Source organism: Halyomorpha halys, unplaced genomic scaffold (genome assembly GCF_000696795.3).
Source record: "Halyomorpha halys isolate HHAL.00 unplaced genomic scaffold, Hhal_1.1 Scaffold471.1, whole genome shotgun sequence".
Lineage (NCBI taxonomy): Eukaryota > Metazoa > Arthropoda > Insecta > Hemiptera > Pentatomidae > Halyomorpha > Halyomorpha halys.
In genome coordinates, this window is record NW_027107708.1 from 504,365 (window position 1) to 520,309 (window position 15,945).

The 15,945-nt window shown below is 29.8% G+C and overlaps 1 protein-coding gene and 1 long non-coding RNA gene across 2 annotated transcripts in view; one reads left to right on the forward strand and one right to left on the reverse strand.

Moving 5' to 3' along the window:
• Window positions 1-3,160, forward strand: part of LOC106683174 (uncharacterized) — a 6,940-nt gene extending 3,780 nt beyond the window's left edge. The window contains exon 2 of the long non-coding RNA XR_010843077.1: window positions 3,013-3,160. This is a non-coding gene — a long non-coding RNA (uncharacterized lncRNA). The remainder of the gene's footprint in view (window positions 1-3,012) is intronic.
• LOC106683173 (alpha-tocopherol transfer protein) overlaps window positions 1-15,945 on the reverse strand; it is a 70,289-nt gene that overhangs the window by 5,858 nt on the left and 48,486 nt on the right. The window contains exons 3-6 of the mRNA XM_067046065.1: window positions 13,463-13,622; window positions 6,285-6,540; window positions 6,081-6,191; window positions 3,503-3,608 (exon numbers count right to left, since the gene is read on the reverse strand). Of these exons, the coding sequence (XP_066902166.1) occupies window positions 3,503-3,608; window positions 6,081-6,191; window positions 6,285-6,540; window positions 13,463-13,622 (633 nt within the window). The remainder of the gene's footprint in view (window positions 1-3,502; window positions 3,609-6,080; window positions 6,192-6,284; window positions 6,541-13,462; window positions 13,623-15,945) is intronic.

Consider the following 15,945-nt stretch of genomic DNA (forward strand, 5'->3'; position numbering starts at 1 on the left):
AGCGGATCAAGCCTAGACCTCTATACCTCCTCGGAGCATACAACATCGCCGTGGAGCTGTTCGCAGGGAGCCCTATAATGGCTTTAACACTTCTGCGAATCATTGTGTCGATGCCTTCTAGGATTTCAGGACGCAGCTTTGTGAGGGGAGCAGTTTGGAGAGGGTATGTAAGACCCGGGAACACATATTCCACATAACACACAGAACACATATTAATTAAAGTTATAGCATTGCGGCGTGTAAGGTTGTAGGGCTTAGTAACGAGCGGATCCCTAAAATGTTAATAAACACTGAACTAACGGGTAAACGTCCGAGTGATCGACCGAAACGTAGATGGGAGAATTATGTTAAAACTGATTTAGTGGCATTGGGTTTGGAGGGGCATCACTGGAAGGATGTATGCAGAGAGCGTTTGGGTTTATCGGCATGGAACCTTCAGGTTCATTATTATTATTGTTATTAAATCTGATAAATGTTTCAGGACACACATTAATCTTGGAAAGGAACCACTCAATGGTGGTACTTCAATCATTGTTTTAAATTCTTTCCAGATGCCTCGGAGATTTATCAGGGATTGTTAAGGATGAGAGATTAAAAATGATGGGTTTGGGTGGAATAAGGATTTTGGGATGAAAAGAGGTATATTTATTTCTGGCCAAACCTGCAACGAATGGGATGCTGTCTTTATGAATGAGTTTATTCGTGACGTATTAAGGAGCTTCGAAGATTTTACAGTGGATTTCGTATTGTAAGGATTGGAGGAATTTGATGGTTTGGTGGTGTTCCTAAGCTCAATTCCGTATGTTTAAGTTGGTTTGATTATCATAGCGTATACGATTTTTTTTTTTTTTTTTTTGCGGTAAATGGGAATTTTAGAGCATTTGTGAAGTAAGTATTGTAGTTATCAAAATCTCCGAGCAGTTTCTTCTCGTTTTCTTTGGAGATTCCAAGTAAGTCTCTTGCCAAGATAGAGTCCTAAGTTGCGTATCTGTTCAACAGACTTCAGTCAATCAAAAAAAGATACTGGATAGTAGAGGTTTACGATGAAGAGTAATGGTGATTTATTGAAATTGAACTTCCTAATTTGAAAACGAGACTCTGTAAATCAAAATTAAAATTATAATTGAACTTTCCCTTAGATCAGTAGTTCTAAACCCCAAAAATCTGAAGACTCCGACTCCCAACTTGGGACAAAGATTTTTCTAAGGAAAATCTTTTAAAAATCATGTTTTGTTTTAAAGTGCATTTGGGGCACGGATCTTTCAAGGCTTTTCAGCTATCAAACATGAGAAAAGTTGAATTAATACAGTTCTAACAATATTTTCTTCATAAACTGTGTGTTGTCGAATCCTCCATCGCTCATCCGACCATTCGTTCAGAAGCAATGCTATAGAGGAATATAAACAACATGACCTAATATTTTCTACTCTTCAGCAGGGTACCATGATTGCTGCTTGGAGAAATGGGAATTTCTTGGATGTGGAGATGAAAAATATACAGTCAGCGATTCTGTGAACTGAATAAATTGATTTAGTTTTCATTATTCGAGCTAATTAGCAACTTTTTTTAAGGGTTGAAACACTGATTAAAAGTCTATGAATTCAAAATATTAATCGTCTTTATAGGGATTGATTTGAAAACATTCCAAGTGTTGGTAATAAATTATGTTTTAAAAATGCATCTCATAAATTAATAAAACAAACGAATTCCATAAATTCAATTTTTTATAATCTTTATTTAAAGAGGGTTACGACCTGGGCCCTGTTTCATAATGAAAGCTAATAGTATTAGATAAAAATACAAGTATAGAAACAACGTGGTAATTACACTAATACTTATATTTTTTTTATTATAGGGAGGACTATTAGTGATATTACAGGAATTAAAAAGTACTAAAGTACAAGTTACTATTGTACAAGTCAGTGTAATTGTATTAAGTTAAACCGACAAGACTAATAGTATTAGTTTGTACTTTATTATGAAACAGGCCCCTGATGTACAAGTATGTTAAGAGAATATTTATTAAACACAACCTATTCATTTGAACACCTTTATTTACTGTATAATGATGGTTTGTGTTAGATATTGAGCATTTCGTGAGAAAGTAACAAACATCATATATAAACATTAAATGTTTTCTTTAATAAATAAAAAACTTCTGGTCGTCTGCCCAGAATCAAAATTTAGATTTTTAATTTCATTGCAAATTCAGACTACAGGGCCAAAGCCAACCGCTTTCCTCCCCTAGAATTTTTATTTATTTTTTATTTTACTAGGATTAATTACTTTTATTATAATATTACTGACGTGTATTTTTTTATTTATAATCTTTTTCTTAAACTGGTTGTTGAAGAATTATAAATTTTAAAAATAAATAAAGGAAGATGTTCCGGGTGGTGTCAAAATAACTCAAATAGTAAATAAACTAATTAATTTGAGCCAACGTTTCACTCTACTTTTCAAGGCTCCATCAGGGCTAAAAATGATACAAACAACTAAAATAATTTAACACAGTAAGAGAATAGATTAAATGAGACAAAAAAAAACTAAAGCATGGCTAAGAATGACTTTTTTTATTTTTTATATTTTAATGGTATTGGAATTTTCCATACAACCAGTTATAAATTCATTTACGGTCAAAGTTTTACGTTTTATGGAACCACTACTCAATTAAAAAAGACGATGCCCCAGCCCGGATTCGAACCGGCACCTCTAATAGATCTGAGAATGATAAAACTGTGCCCCCAACCACTGAGCTACGGACGGCCCAAGAATGACTTAAAATATGCAAAAATTGATATAAAAATGAACAAAGTAAACTAAAGAAAATAAAAATTAGATGTACAGTGAAATGTATAAATAAACAAAAACTACAAAAAAGTATTTGGCCATTACTGAAAACGGAAATAGAAAATTCTTAACCATATTTTTAAATTGTTCAAATGTAACTTCCTTAAAAACATAGAAAGTTATTTAATTTCTCACTGTTATTCTTAAAAATCTTGTTTTCAGGTAAGTTGCCACCCAACACGAAGTAGAAGAATTAATATCTTTTCAGTGTCTGAGGCAAATAATTTGAAGTCAAGCCATTACATAAACAAATACAGATATTAATTATACCATATAATGCTGGTACAATATAATAACTTTGTACACTTAACTATAGAAGAACTTTCTCTGCCTATTTTATTTTTTTTTTAAAATTAAATCTATTTTTTGGTGGAACTTCTGAAAAAAATCTCGTTCGCTAATTATGTCCTGGTAGATTTTTAAATTGAGTCTAGAATTGCATAAACAAAATAAATTATTATATTATTAAATAAATTATTAAAATAAATTATTAATGGAATCAGGTTTTATCTAATTCTTCCTATGCGATTCAAGGAAAATATCAAGTAGGAATTTTGTTAATGAACTCAAACTTCATTGCTCATATCAACAAATAATATCTCAAAATTGCAATTCTTAATTAAGAAGTACAAAAAAGAGAAGAAAATATCACCTTTTATATCGGCAACGGCTCCCGCCTTGCCACCGTATTCGTTAGGCAGGATCTCTTGAGGAACGAAGTCGTAAAGAGTCGTCGATCCAGGTTGGTGGAAATGCAACTGAAACAAGAAACAAATAAAATAACAACAATTTTCAAATAAAAAATGAAAATTCTAATACAGGATAATAAAAAAAGATTATATTATCAAATGTACTCGTATGCGATCAGTAATTAAGTAATCACTGGTGGCATTAGTAACTTCATATTTTCATTTAAAGCAACGCCATACTTCAGAATTCTATACAATTATTAAGTTTATCCTTTTAGAATAAGTCTGCTAAGTAGAGTTTCATTTATAATCATGGAATCCTCATGTAGAAATATATTTTAACATATTTTATTTTATATACTGAAATACACCTCAATAAAAACAGAAAAATAATTTGATTTCAGAATGGATTTCTTTTTTTTTGTTTCGTTACAATCCATTTTACTAAAGGTCAGAAAGAAATTTTAGTTTCGGATAAGTATTTTATATCTTTTGTAAAGGTCTTAAAGAAATTTTAAGATTTAAGTGTAGAAGTGATTTGAGTCATTTAAATGAAAAGATAATTTTGTTTGAAGGTTTTTTTTTTTTTTTTACCATAAATTTAGCAATTCACTAAAGAAAGTTTGAAATAAAACATTTGAAAATCTTTCCTTTATTTGAAACTCATATTTTCCCCTTATAAATTCAAAAAATTTATAAGTTAAGGTCCACTAATTCAAAAGTTTATCATGGACAAAGATTCGACCATTAATTTTTATGTAAATATAGTACAAGAGCCCAAAAGGAGAAAAAAGTCAGTTTTTTCACCCCAATTTTTGATTACTTTAATGAAAACTATGTATAAATACCAGTAAAAATCAATGAGTTTGCCAAGTATAGGTAAGGGGAATCAAAAAACGGCGGCTGTTTAAAAAAATTAATTTTTCATTCGGAGATATATCCTTACTATATCCTTAAAACTTCCAATAACAATAGAAAATCTAAGAGAGTATCATTTCAAATTGAGTAAATTTGCTAAACTGTAAGCCCTAATAGAGTTATTTACGTTCAATAGTTCTCGAGATGCTTTTTAAAAAGCAATATTTCATAAAAATGTTGTATGGAACGTACTGAAAGATCAGTAGTTAGTGAATTTATTTTCAAAAATGTATACATCAAAAACCATTTGACGTACAGATGTCTATTAGCACCCAAATTAAAGATAGTTTAATGAGCTATAAAGTAGTTTATGATGTTTATCTTCGTAGGAGAAGTAGTTTTCAATAAATTTTCTAAAATAAATTGATTTATAAATGTTCGGACAAATTTTCATTTGCTAAATTTAAATTCATATGCGAATATTATAAAAACTACTACTCCTACGAAGATAAGTGTAATAAACTTCTTTATAGTCAGTTAAATTTCCTTTAATTTGAGTGCTGGCAGACATATGTGCGTCTTATGGATCTAGAGATATCTTTTTTTCAAAATCGAATATTTTATACGAAGAACTAGAAATAAACAGTTTGTGAATTTATTTTGTCAAATATCATAAAAACCGCTACTCCTACAAAGATAAACGATATAAACTATTCTATAGTAAATTTAACAAGCTTTAATTTGAGTGCTGACAGACATCTATACGTCCTATGGTTTCTGAAGTAATGTTTTTCAGAATTTAAATTTATTGTCCGAACAACTATAAATCAATTTATTTGAGCAAATATCATGAAAACTACTATTCCTAAGAAGGTAAGCATCATAAACTATTTTATAGCCCATTAAACTAGCTATAATTTGAGTGCTAATAGACATCTGTACGTCGAATAGTTTTTGAGATATAGATTTCTCAAATTAAATTCACTAACTACTGATTTTCAGTGCATTCTTTATGAAATGTAATAAAGCTTTATTAGGGCTCTAGTTTTATTAAATTTCCTCATCTTTAAATGAAATCCTCTTCAATTTTCTGGTGTTGTTTGTAGTTTTAAAGATCAGAATGAAAAGTTAATTTTTTTTTTAACTATTAAAACAGGCGCCATTTTTTATTCCCCCTATCTATACTTCGATTTTTTTTTTTTTTACATATGAAAATCACAAAAACTTCCCGAAACGTTTTTCAAATTATTATTTAAAGATGAACTTTAAAAAAATAGTTATTTCTTCCAAAAAAAAAGTAATAAAAATTACTAACTAAAACTAATATATTCTTTTTGAACTCTGAAGTTGAGAAAACTTGAAGCTTTTAATTAAATGATGTTTTATAATTTTAGACGTTAATAAAATATTAAATTTTCTAATTTTGCTGTAAGTAGCTTTTTTTCATTTATGAGGGCTCGATGCTTTTTCTAATTAAGTTGGTTGATAGATTATTATTTTGTCTAGAATTAATTTTGATTCCATCTTTATCAGAATATTCTAACCCCTTTCTCCTAAAAAAATAAATGATTAATTAAAACACTGAATAATTGTACATATTGACATCAAACGAATCCTAAAATCTCGATTATTATGAAATTATGATGAAAAAAAAAATAAAATAAAATGCTCTTTCCTAATTACCATAGCTGCGACTTCACTTTTCATAAAAGGTTTTACAAGCATCAATGTTTTGTCCAGGAGAGGAGATACGTTTATGACATGTATCTGCCTTAGACGAACCGGATGAGCTTCCTATAAATTTAATAAAATAAACGCATTTTATTATAATTAAATAAACATTATGTAATAAAAATCTTGCATAAATATAATTTTTAAAAGTCTTACTTGAGTGTACTGCATGTATTTCCTTACGGAGACGAGTGGAATCTTGGTGAGGTGCCGAAGCGAATAACCCTTCATGTCAAATATTACGATCTCTCCTTTTGGTATGTTGGTCTCAGTCTTGACGCGGGTGTCTCCGACGAGGAAGAAGTTTTTCACGTAGTCGTTGAAGCAGAACTTCTCCGGATTAGGATCAGCTACTTTGTACATGAAGCATTTGTAACCTTCTGGCGTAAGTTGTGGAAGGGGCAAAAGGTCGCTAAAAAAAATAAATTAATTGAAAAAATATTTTTTTCTTGCATAATATCAATTTAGAATAACATTAATTAAAAGAAATCGCTACTGAATAGAAAATTATATAAATTTATTAGGTAATACATGAATTATATATGAAGATGGCCTTGTCCCTAAGTACACACTTGCCCTAACTTATCTTACACATTTTTGGATTTGAATCGAATTAAAAAAAAAAATGATTAAGCGCGTACTCAACACAGAATAACGTAATTATATTTAAAAAAGCTTTTACGTAGAGGTGAAATTACTGGGCGAGAGTGATCCTTACTAATATAATTTCGAAGTTATTCTGATTTATTCAAAGGGCAGAAGCTCGGGAATCGATGTTTTGTAAAGCTGTTCCGAATCAGAGCCAACATAAAAGGGAAAGTTTCTAATTCAGTGGTGGAGTTAGCCAAAAGCTGAGGTTAACAAAACACATCTCCTACGGCCAAAGTCCATACGCAAATAGAGTTGGCCTCTGAAAAAACTCATTCTGGCCCTTAATAGGTATTTACTTTCGTTGGGGGTCAATGTTTGTTCGCCACCCCACACCCACCCCCAAATGGCACCCCCTGACACCCTCTCGCTCCCGCCAACAAGTCCGAGAGACCTCGACTCCCCCCCTACCTCAACCACCGTTTGCCCAATCCATTATTTATTACTCGGTCGTATATAGGGATAAACCTACACATTCATATTTTATTAAAAATTGAATAAAGTAAACGAATACAGTGTGATTTCGGTTATCCGAGCTAATTACTGCATAGGGGGTGTGTCAGATAACTGAAAAGTTCGGACTGTAATACTTACAGAAAGTATTAGAAAAAATGGTGTACAAACTATTTTTATTTCTTAAATGTTCAATTGAAATTCAATCTGTTAAAACGATAAATTTTTTTTTAATATTTATTTATTGCTATTTACAACTGTACATTATAATACATTCAGTAAATCTGATCTAAGTTAAATTGGAGTGTTACAGGCGTGTAGAGAAACTACCCATTGGTAGCATTCTAATGACATTTTACATTAGCTGGTCTCGTGGCCATCTTCTTTTCAGGCGCCTCGGAGGATTGTCAGGAATGGAATAGGATGCAAAGTTAGAAATTAGATGGTTTGAGTGGTTAGTGAGTTTATAATGGAAGGAGTGATATCTGGTTCGGGCTAGATCGGTTACATAGGGAACATTAAGGTCTTTATGTAGGATTTTATTTGTGACAAAGTAAGGAGCATTGAGGATTTTACGAAAGATTGAATGCGAGAGGAATTCGAAGGTTTAGTGGAGCCCCAAAGCTCAACTCCATATGTCCAGATTGGCCTTATTACAGTCATGTAGATCAGTCTTTTGTAAGGTGTTGGAAGTTTAGACCGTTCGTCTAGTAAGTGCTGTAATAGTTGAAATCGACGTGCAGTTTCCTGTCTTTTCAGTATTGTGTGAGGATTCCAGGTTAGTCGTTCAAAACGATAAAATTGTTCATTTATAAGTGAAAAAAGTATGAATAAAAAAAAAAATAGTGTTCGTATGGATTTATTTAAAATGTGATTAAACAAATTGGGTCCACTATCAAAATTTATTAGCAATAAATAGTTTTCTTTCTTCACCCGGACTATCTCTCTACAATGTACTTCATACGGTGAACTATCTTCTTCCATTATAATTTATAATTTGCATACTTTAATTTTAGTTTCTGAGCCTTAACATTAATTAATAAAACTTTACTGGCTATTATGCCTAAGTGAAATAAACAGTCAAAATAAATCTATAAAAAGAAAACAAATCATGAGGCCCATATTTCTTAACTAATTTGTACTATTATACATTAAATTTATCTGTATTTGTAATTATAATATTTAATAAACTCTATTCTTTTCAGACACTGTACTTTTCTATCATTAACTTATTACAACCATATTTTTTACCCTACCTCAACAACCAGTTAAAGTAAATTATCGATCCGTTACTTAGGACTAAATCTGGACAAATGACTGACATGGAATCCTTATACAAGACTGAAAAGACAGGAAACTGCACGTCGATTTCGACTATTACAACACTTACTAAACAAACGGTCTAAACTTCCAACATATAACAAAAGACTGATCTACATGACTGTAATAAAGCCTATCTGGACATACGGAGTTGAGCTATGGGGCTCCACTAAACCATCGAATTCCTCTAGAATCCAATCCTTACAGTCCAAAATCCTTAATGCTCCTTACTTTGTTACGAATCAGGTCATCCATCAGGACCTTAATATTCCATATGTTGCCGATTATGATGCCATATGAAGCCAGAACTAGAAACCATGATATACATCCCAACTACCCAAATCCACTTGTTTCTAACCTGCTAATAATGCTCTCAGGCGTCTGAAAAGAAGATGGCCTCGAGATCTTCTCCTTTAGAAATGTTTTTGGAGTTCTATCAATGGGTAGATTCTCCACATGTTTGCATCATGTCATAATACCACTTACAATTAATTTACTTGATGTATATGTATATAGTTGTAAATAACAATAAATAAATTATTAAAAGAAAAAAAGTATATTATTTTATTTCACAATCAATTTTTGTCTATTTTGTTATAAAAAAAACATATAAAATTTAATTATTAATAATTATCTAAAACTCAACTAAGTTCGTTCACCATAAATTAATTTCACATAAAATCTCTGTACAACATTCGTTTAATTTTTTCGTGTCTGACTTGTGATCTAACTAATAAGAAGTTTTGAGACTTTTTGGATGAACTTTGTTATTAATGGTGGAAGATAACCTGAGAGATAGCCATCTGATATTTAGATGAAGAGGAGAACATGACACATAAGTGACTATGTTAGCTGAGTTGGGCAGCTGTCCGGTGGGAGGTGAAGTAGTTCATTAATGTCCAGTATGTTCGTGTCCTGACGTCGACACGTTTCCAAATTATCGTTTCAGGTGATGTATCTTCTGTAAGCTAGGTGTTGTTCTGACACAATGGTGGATCATGGATTATCAACAAAATTAAAGCATGGATATGATAGAGAGACTAAAATGTTGTGCACTAAATGTTGTACCCTACTGCATTGGGTTACCTCGTAACAGAATACTCAACATTAGTAAAAAACATTTTATTGGAAGCAAATAGTTGACCGTATATTGGAGGAATAGTCCAAGTGGCGGTTAATACAGGTATCAAAATAGTAAAAGAAAACTATTTATTGTACTAACGTTTCGCCCCACTTTGTAGGGATTCGTCTGCGCTGTCTGATGGTAGTACAAAACAATACTGAGTTTTAATATATTATTTTCTTTTACTATATCGATACCTTTATTGACCGCCACCCGGACTATCTTCCTCAAATATAAAAATTTTAATTACACGCTATTGATACATAATTTTTTTGATTGTTTTTAACTTACAAATAACAAACAAAGACTCGAACTCACAACCTTTGGGTTGGCAAACAGGTGCTACCGTCAACCCCAATTGAAATTCAAAATAGCACTCTATATTCATGAATCCAAGAAAAAAAAATAGATTAAACTAAAAGTAATAAATATAAAAGAGAGAGTTATCAAAAAATAATAATAATGAATTTTACTGACTACGGACTGCTCTCAAACAAAGCTGTCAGACAAAATAAAAACCTCGTGGCTGGGTAAAGACATCTGTTTTAAACACACTTGAAATACTTAAGAATGATTCTAGAAGGTAGAATGGTAGCGCATGCACAAATAAAATGAAATTAAACCTCCAATTTCAAAATTTTATTTAATTTTTCTTTTGTTGTATATATTTTTCAAATATGTATTACAATTTTATATATATTTATTACTATTTTTATAAATTATTTGATATTTTCTTTTGAGGGGGTGCGACGGTAGGAGCGTGGCAACGTTCCAGTCTATCAACTCAAAGGTTGTCAGTTCGAGGCCCGGTCCGACCCGGGCTTTTTTAAAGCATAAAATTATACAAAACTCACACACAACCTCCTCCCGGGCATTTGTGAGGCCCGTTAGCCAATGCGTGGCACTCACAAAAAATAGGCGTGAGAGTGACGAACCCACCCTACGAAAAAACCACGTCAGGATTCGAGCGATGTATTTCCATAGTACATCGCGCAAGGTGTTGTTGGACCTATACGGTATGTCGCGCCAAGGTTTATTTATTTATATATTATATTACTTTTTTTATATTTACTTTTTTTGAATATTTATTATCTGCATTTGAATGTATGTATCTTGTTATTTGCTTGTAGATAATTTTTTTAACTTTTTAAAAAGATTTTAATTGAATAGTATTTATGTGAAAAAATACGATTTGTGTGTATATTATCATTTTATTTAAAATTTTTAATATTTATATTTTAATTTTATTCTATGTTTGTTAAAGAGGGGGAAAAAAGGAAAGATTTATCGGATTAAGGTAGAAAATATAATTATATATATAGATAAATAATAGAAAAAAAAGAAGAATAATAAGAAAAAAATATATAGATAGAAAAAAAAATTAAAAAACAAAAACAAAATCATGTAGTACTATTATATATTATAAATTTACAGTACTAGGCCTATACACTATAAAAAAATTTTAAATGTCTAAGTATGCTGAATAGTACTTATGTGAAAAAATACGATAAGTGTGTATATTATTATTGTATTTAAAATTTTTAATATTTATATCTTAAATTTATTCTGTGTTTGTTAAAGAGGGGGAAAAAGGAAAGATTTATCGGCTTAAGAGAGAAAATATAATTACATATATAGATAAATAACGGAAAAAAATGAAGAAGAATTAAAAAAAAAATTAGAGAACAAAAACAAAATCATGTATTACTATTATATATTATAAATATACAGTACTATGCCTATACATTATAAAAAATATCTAACTAGGTTTGCTTAATAGTACTTATGTAAAAAATACGATAAGTGTGTATATTATTATTGAATTTAAATTTTTTCATATTTATATTTTAATTTTATTCTATGTTTGTTAAAGAGGAGAAAAAAAGGGAAGATTTATTGGCTTAAGAGAGAAAATATAATTAGATATATAGATAAATAATGGAAAAAATGAAAAAAAATAAATATAGATAGAAAAAAAATTAAAGAACAAAAACAAAATCATGTATCACTATTATATATTATAAATATACAGTACTATGCCTATACACTATAAAAAATTTAAAAAAATGTCTAACTAGGTATGCTGAAAAGTACTTATGTGAAAAAATACGATATGTATTTGTCTACCACTCTTATACATAAGCAAAGGTATTGGGTATTTTCGCCAACCAAATGTATGTTTACGTCATTTTGTTTCGATTATTAGGTAATATTTATTTATTTAGGAATTTTATAATTTTCCTTTTTACATATTTTCCATCATAAAGAACCGTAATTTTTTTTTTATAGAAGTTTTCTCACATAAATTAACCTCGACTTTTAGGAAAATAAATAATTAAACTTTGAATGAAGAGGAGACAAAACGTTCCTCTGAATCATAAATTTGAGTTATTGAGAGAAGAATTGAAGTAAATGAACGTTTCAATAAACAGAAATGAATGGTACCGTTCAACTTTTCCTTTGACGGAGGAAAGCTCATTAATTTCCTCAAAATACTTCCTCTCCAAGTCTCTTCTTAATCGATGTTGGTCTCCACTCTGTTATACAAACTCGATTAAGATAAATATTTATTCAAGCTATTATCATTATTTTTATTACTAATAAGTTTAAATCAGAAGACCGTGTGGTATCTGGGGGACAATTTTTTTTTTTTTAAATGGAAATTTCCTGGTACAGATGTCGCAAGTTTGCATATACATATTTTATTTTATACTAGATCGGCCTGGAGGGCCTTACATGGTTGATATAACCGTTATATTATATATATAAACAGTTGATTATGAGGAGAGGGGGGTAAAGACACCCCTAAGTATATACAATGTTACTATTAAAAGAAGAAAAAAAATAAATAGATAAGAATAATGCTTCTTAATAAAAGAGGAAAGTAAATTTAATAACAAAAAATAATGATATTGGTACACTTAAATAAAACAAACAATTACCCTCTAATAGTAAAAAGAAACAAGTTAATTAGATAAAGGGACGAGAGAAGGAAATAAAAATAATAATGAATAAATAAAATGAGTAATAATAAAAAGTAAAATAGAGGTAGTGTGACTATGAATTAATTTTATATTTATTAAAATTTATAACAGAATGTCCTGCAGCAGTATGCGCTTCAGTCTTCGGGTTGAGGTTGGGTTTCCCAGGTTGTAGGTCACTGCTCCTTTAACTGTCGGCAACTGGGAGTGGAACTTCATGAACCATTTTTTGATGTTATCTATTGATTCCATATGTAATTCGCGATGGAATTGGCTATTTCTTATGAACCAAGGAGCATTATCTGCGAAGTTTGCATATAGTTATTATTATTATAAACAATTTTCAACAATAATTATTATAAACTCTATCTTTATGTCTTGATGCTTTTCTATATAGTACATACGGTACACATGCTTGACTTAACGAACCGATTTGAGGAAGATGTCCTATTTTTGTTTCCTTGACCAGGCCATGCCCAAAACACATGTGTGTAAGGTGCAGCTGTATCTTAGAGGTTTTTGAGCAGTAACTTTGAAATTCTCATACTTTTAACTCTTTTAGTACCGGAGGTGGATATATCTATATATTGTTGGCCCGAGATGGGCTTGATTTACTATAGTTACCCCGGAAGATCAAAGTAACCCAGGTTTACGGTACATGTATTTAATGTACATAACTGATTACATTAAAAATAACTCAAAATTTAAAGTTTTTATAGGAAAAAAAAAGACAAATAACAAAAAACCTCTCTAGGTAAAAAAGTATTTTCTTTAATTAGAGTTGTTATATTACTCAAGACTTATCTTACATGAGAGAAAACACTTCTTGCATCCTGTGGTGGAGTGGGTCCCTTTCGGTGAAGAATTCTGGTGCTTCGGATCTCAAGCAGAAGAAGTGGTCCATCGTTGCTTTGGTCTTTTCTAGGCTGCCTTCGCACACGGCTAGGAACCTTTTGATGAGGTGGTCATCTGCAATACAAATATAAAAATGTACTTAATCATTACAATATATGTTCTTTTTATTTATTATCAGCCGTAAGACAGCAATTCATGAATTCATTTAGCTTTTCGGAGACAGGTCATCAAAATAAAGTTATGAATTTATTTAACTTTATGAAACTATTTAATTAATTGTTTCAATAACTTACTTTTTTGGTAATTTACGTTGTTTTTTTTATTTATTTATTTTTATTATCACACCATAGTAATTAAACATTAATTCAATATTTTTAGAAATGTTTTAATTTACCGTAACTTCATTAAGAAATTTCCTGTTTTTTGTATTTTTTTTTGTAATTACTGAGTAAGTTGATTATCTATAATTTATTAACCATTTATTTTGTTTTATATATTTTTTGTTTCTTGATTTGTGTCTAAGAAAATTTTTAGCTGATTATTTTAAAAATTGCATAATATATTATCCATGTATACTTGAAACTTATGCTAAGTGATTATTTTATTTATTTTTTTTTAGTTAAGTTTTAGTTTTTTTTTCCTTTTCTTTTTTGCCTTAAAATTTTTCTATTTTTCATTTATCAATTTTTTTTTAATATATCTTGTACAGCACATCCTCCGTAGGTCTCTTGGCAGATAAGTAATTAAAAAAATGATTAATTTTAGTGCTTATCCATTTAATTATTTTTTATGCTTTTTATATAACGGGGAAAGTGCATTCATATTCAACTAAAACCATCTAATATATTCATTGATTTTGATAAAAATAAACAATATTATGTTTTTCATCAATAATTAGTTTTACTCTTATTTGTTCTTGTTTAGTTTTAAGAAAAATACTAACAAAAAATGATTTAATATTTTTTTTTTATTTAAATACTAATTACAAGTAAAAAGATAAATCGATAAAACTATAAATAATAGTTTTAATATAAGTTAATTCAATTAAATAAATAATAAATTTGGGAGCGGTTAGCTCAGTGGTAAGGCACTATTACCAAATTCAAGGACCCAGGTTTAAATCTAGCTGTGGTTGATAATTATTTATTCTGTTACTGTAGCCAGGAGTCAAACCTGTGGGTTCTTGAGCTGGATTTAAGAACCCTTAATGGGGGAAATATCTGGTGGTTGAGCGTGATCTCGAAAAAATCACCTCCTTGTACAACTATTGGTCTAGCAACAGTACTTCCTTACCCCTGATCCTTCCTAGGTTGTAGTTGTACAAATTTATTTAATTTTTAAATAAATTTATAACATCAAATCAAAATCGAATTAGAGGAAATAATCCGATTGTTAAAGTGTTTGCAGGCACCTGGAGGTCGTTCCATTGCATAATTTTTGAGATATTATTTTTTAAAATGAATATATGGTACCTCAGTATTGCCGCAGAACCCTAAAATGAAATTTTGTTTCAGAAGAAGTGAAGTTACAAAACGTAAAGACATTAAGGTTTATAGGGCGAAACTTTGGGAGCCTGTTGTTTGCTTATATGATGATAGAGACAGTTGTAAAATATTTTAATTTTTTTTTTAGATTGTTTATGGAATAAAAATGTTGTCTCTGTTTATAAGTAAAAAAAGGAAATAAAAAAAAAAAATCCGTCGAACTCTTTACGGCATACTTGAAGAGGTAACTTCAATGGGAACTGGTTATCAAGCAAAGAGAAAATATTTAAACATCGTTGTTGAAAATCAAAACCAACAGAAAGAGAGTCTGACTGTAGCTAAGGTAAGTTAGTAAAAGATACATGTATAAACATATATAAAGTAAAGAGCTTTATAATTCCTGTGACCGTTGGTATAGAATTGGACACATAAGGGGGTCTAAAAGCTGGAAGAAGAAAGGGCAATAAAGAACTGTGAGAATAGAAAGTGACCTAGAGAGAAATAAGAAGAGGGCTTAGCCTAGAAAGGAACTTAGCTCAAAGTTACTTTCTTTTATCCTTCAAGGAAAATTCTTTAAATTATTATAACTAGTATTTCTTAAACAATTTTATTGTTTTTAGATTTAATTTTTATAATAAAATAAATTTATAACTGGATGTATGGGAAATTCCAATGCCATTAAAATATATTTTGGCTTAATTTCCTATTTCTTTTATTATAATTATAAACGTTGCTTTTATCTCATATTTTTCATAAATTAATTTTTAAATTAAAATCTCTGGTTCAGATTTCTTATTGTATCTGTTTTAAAATTCACTGTATTTTTTTTTATATATGTAAATGGACTCAAGTATTTTTCTTTTGAATGTATTAAATTTTTTAATGAAAAATCGTAATATTTTCAAAATCGAATGTATGATGGTTTTTGGTTGTATGCTGCACAAATGCAGTTT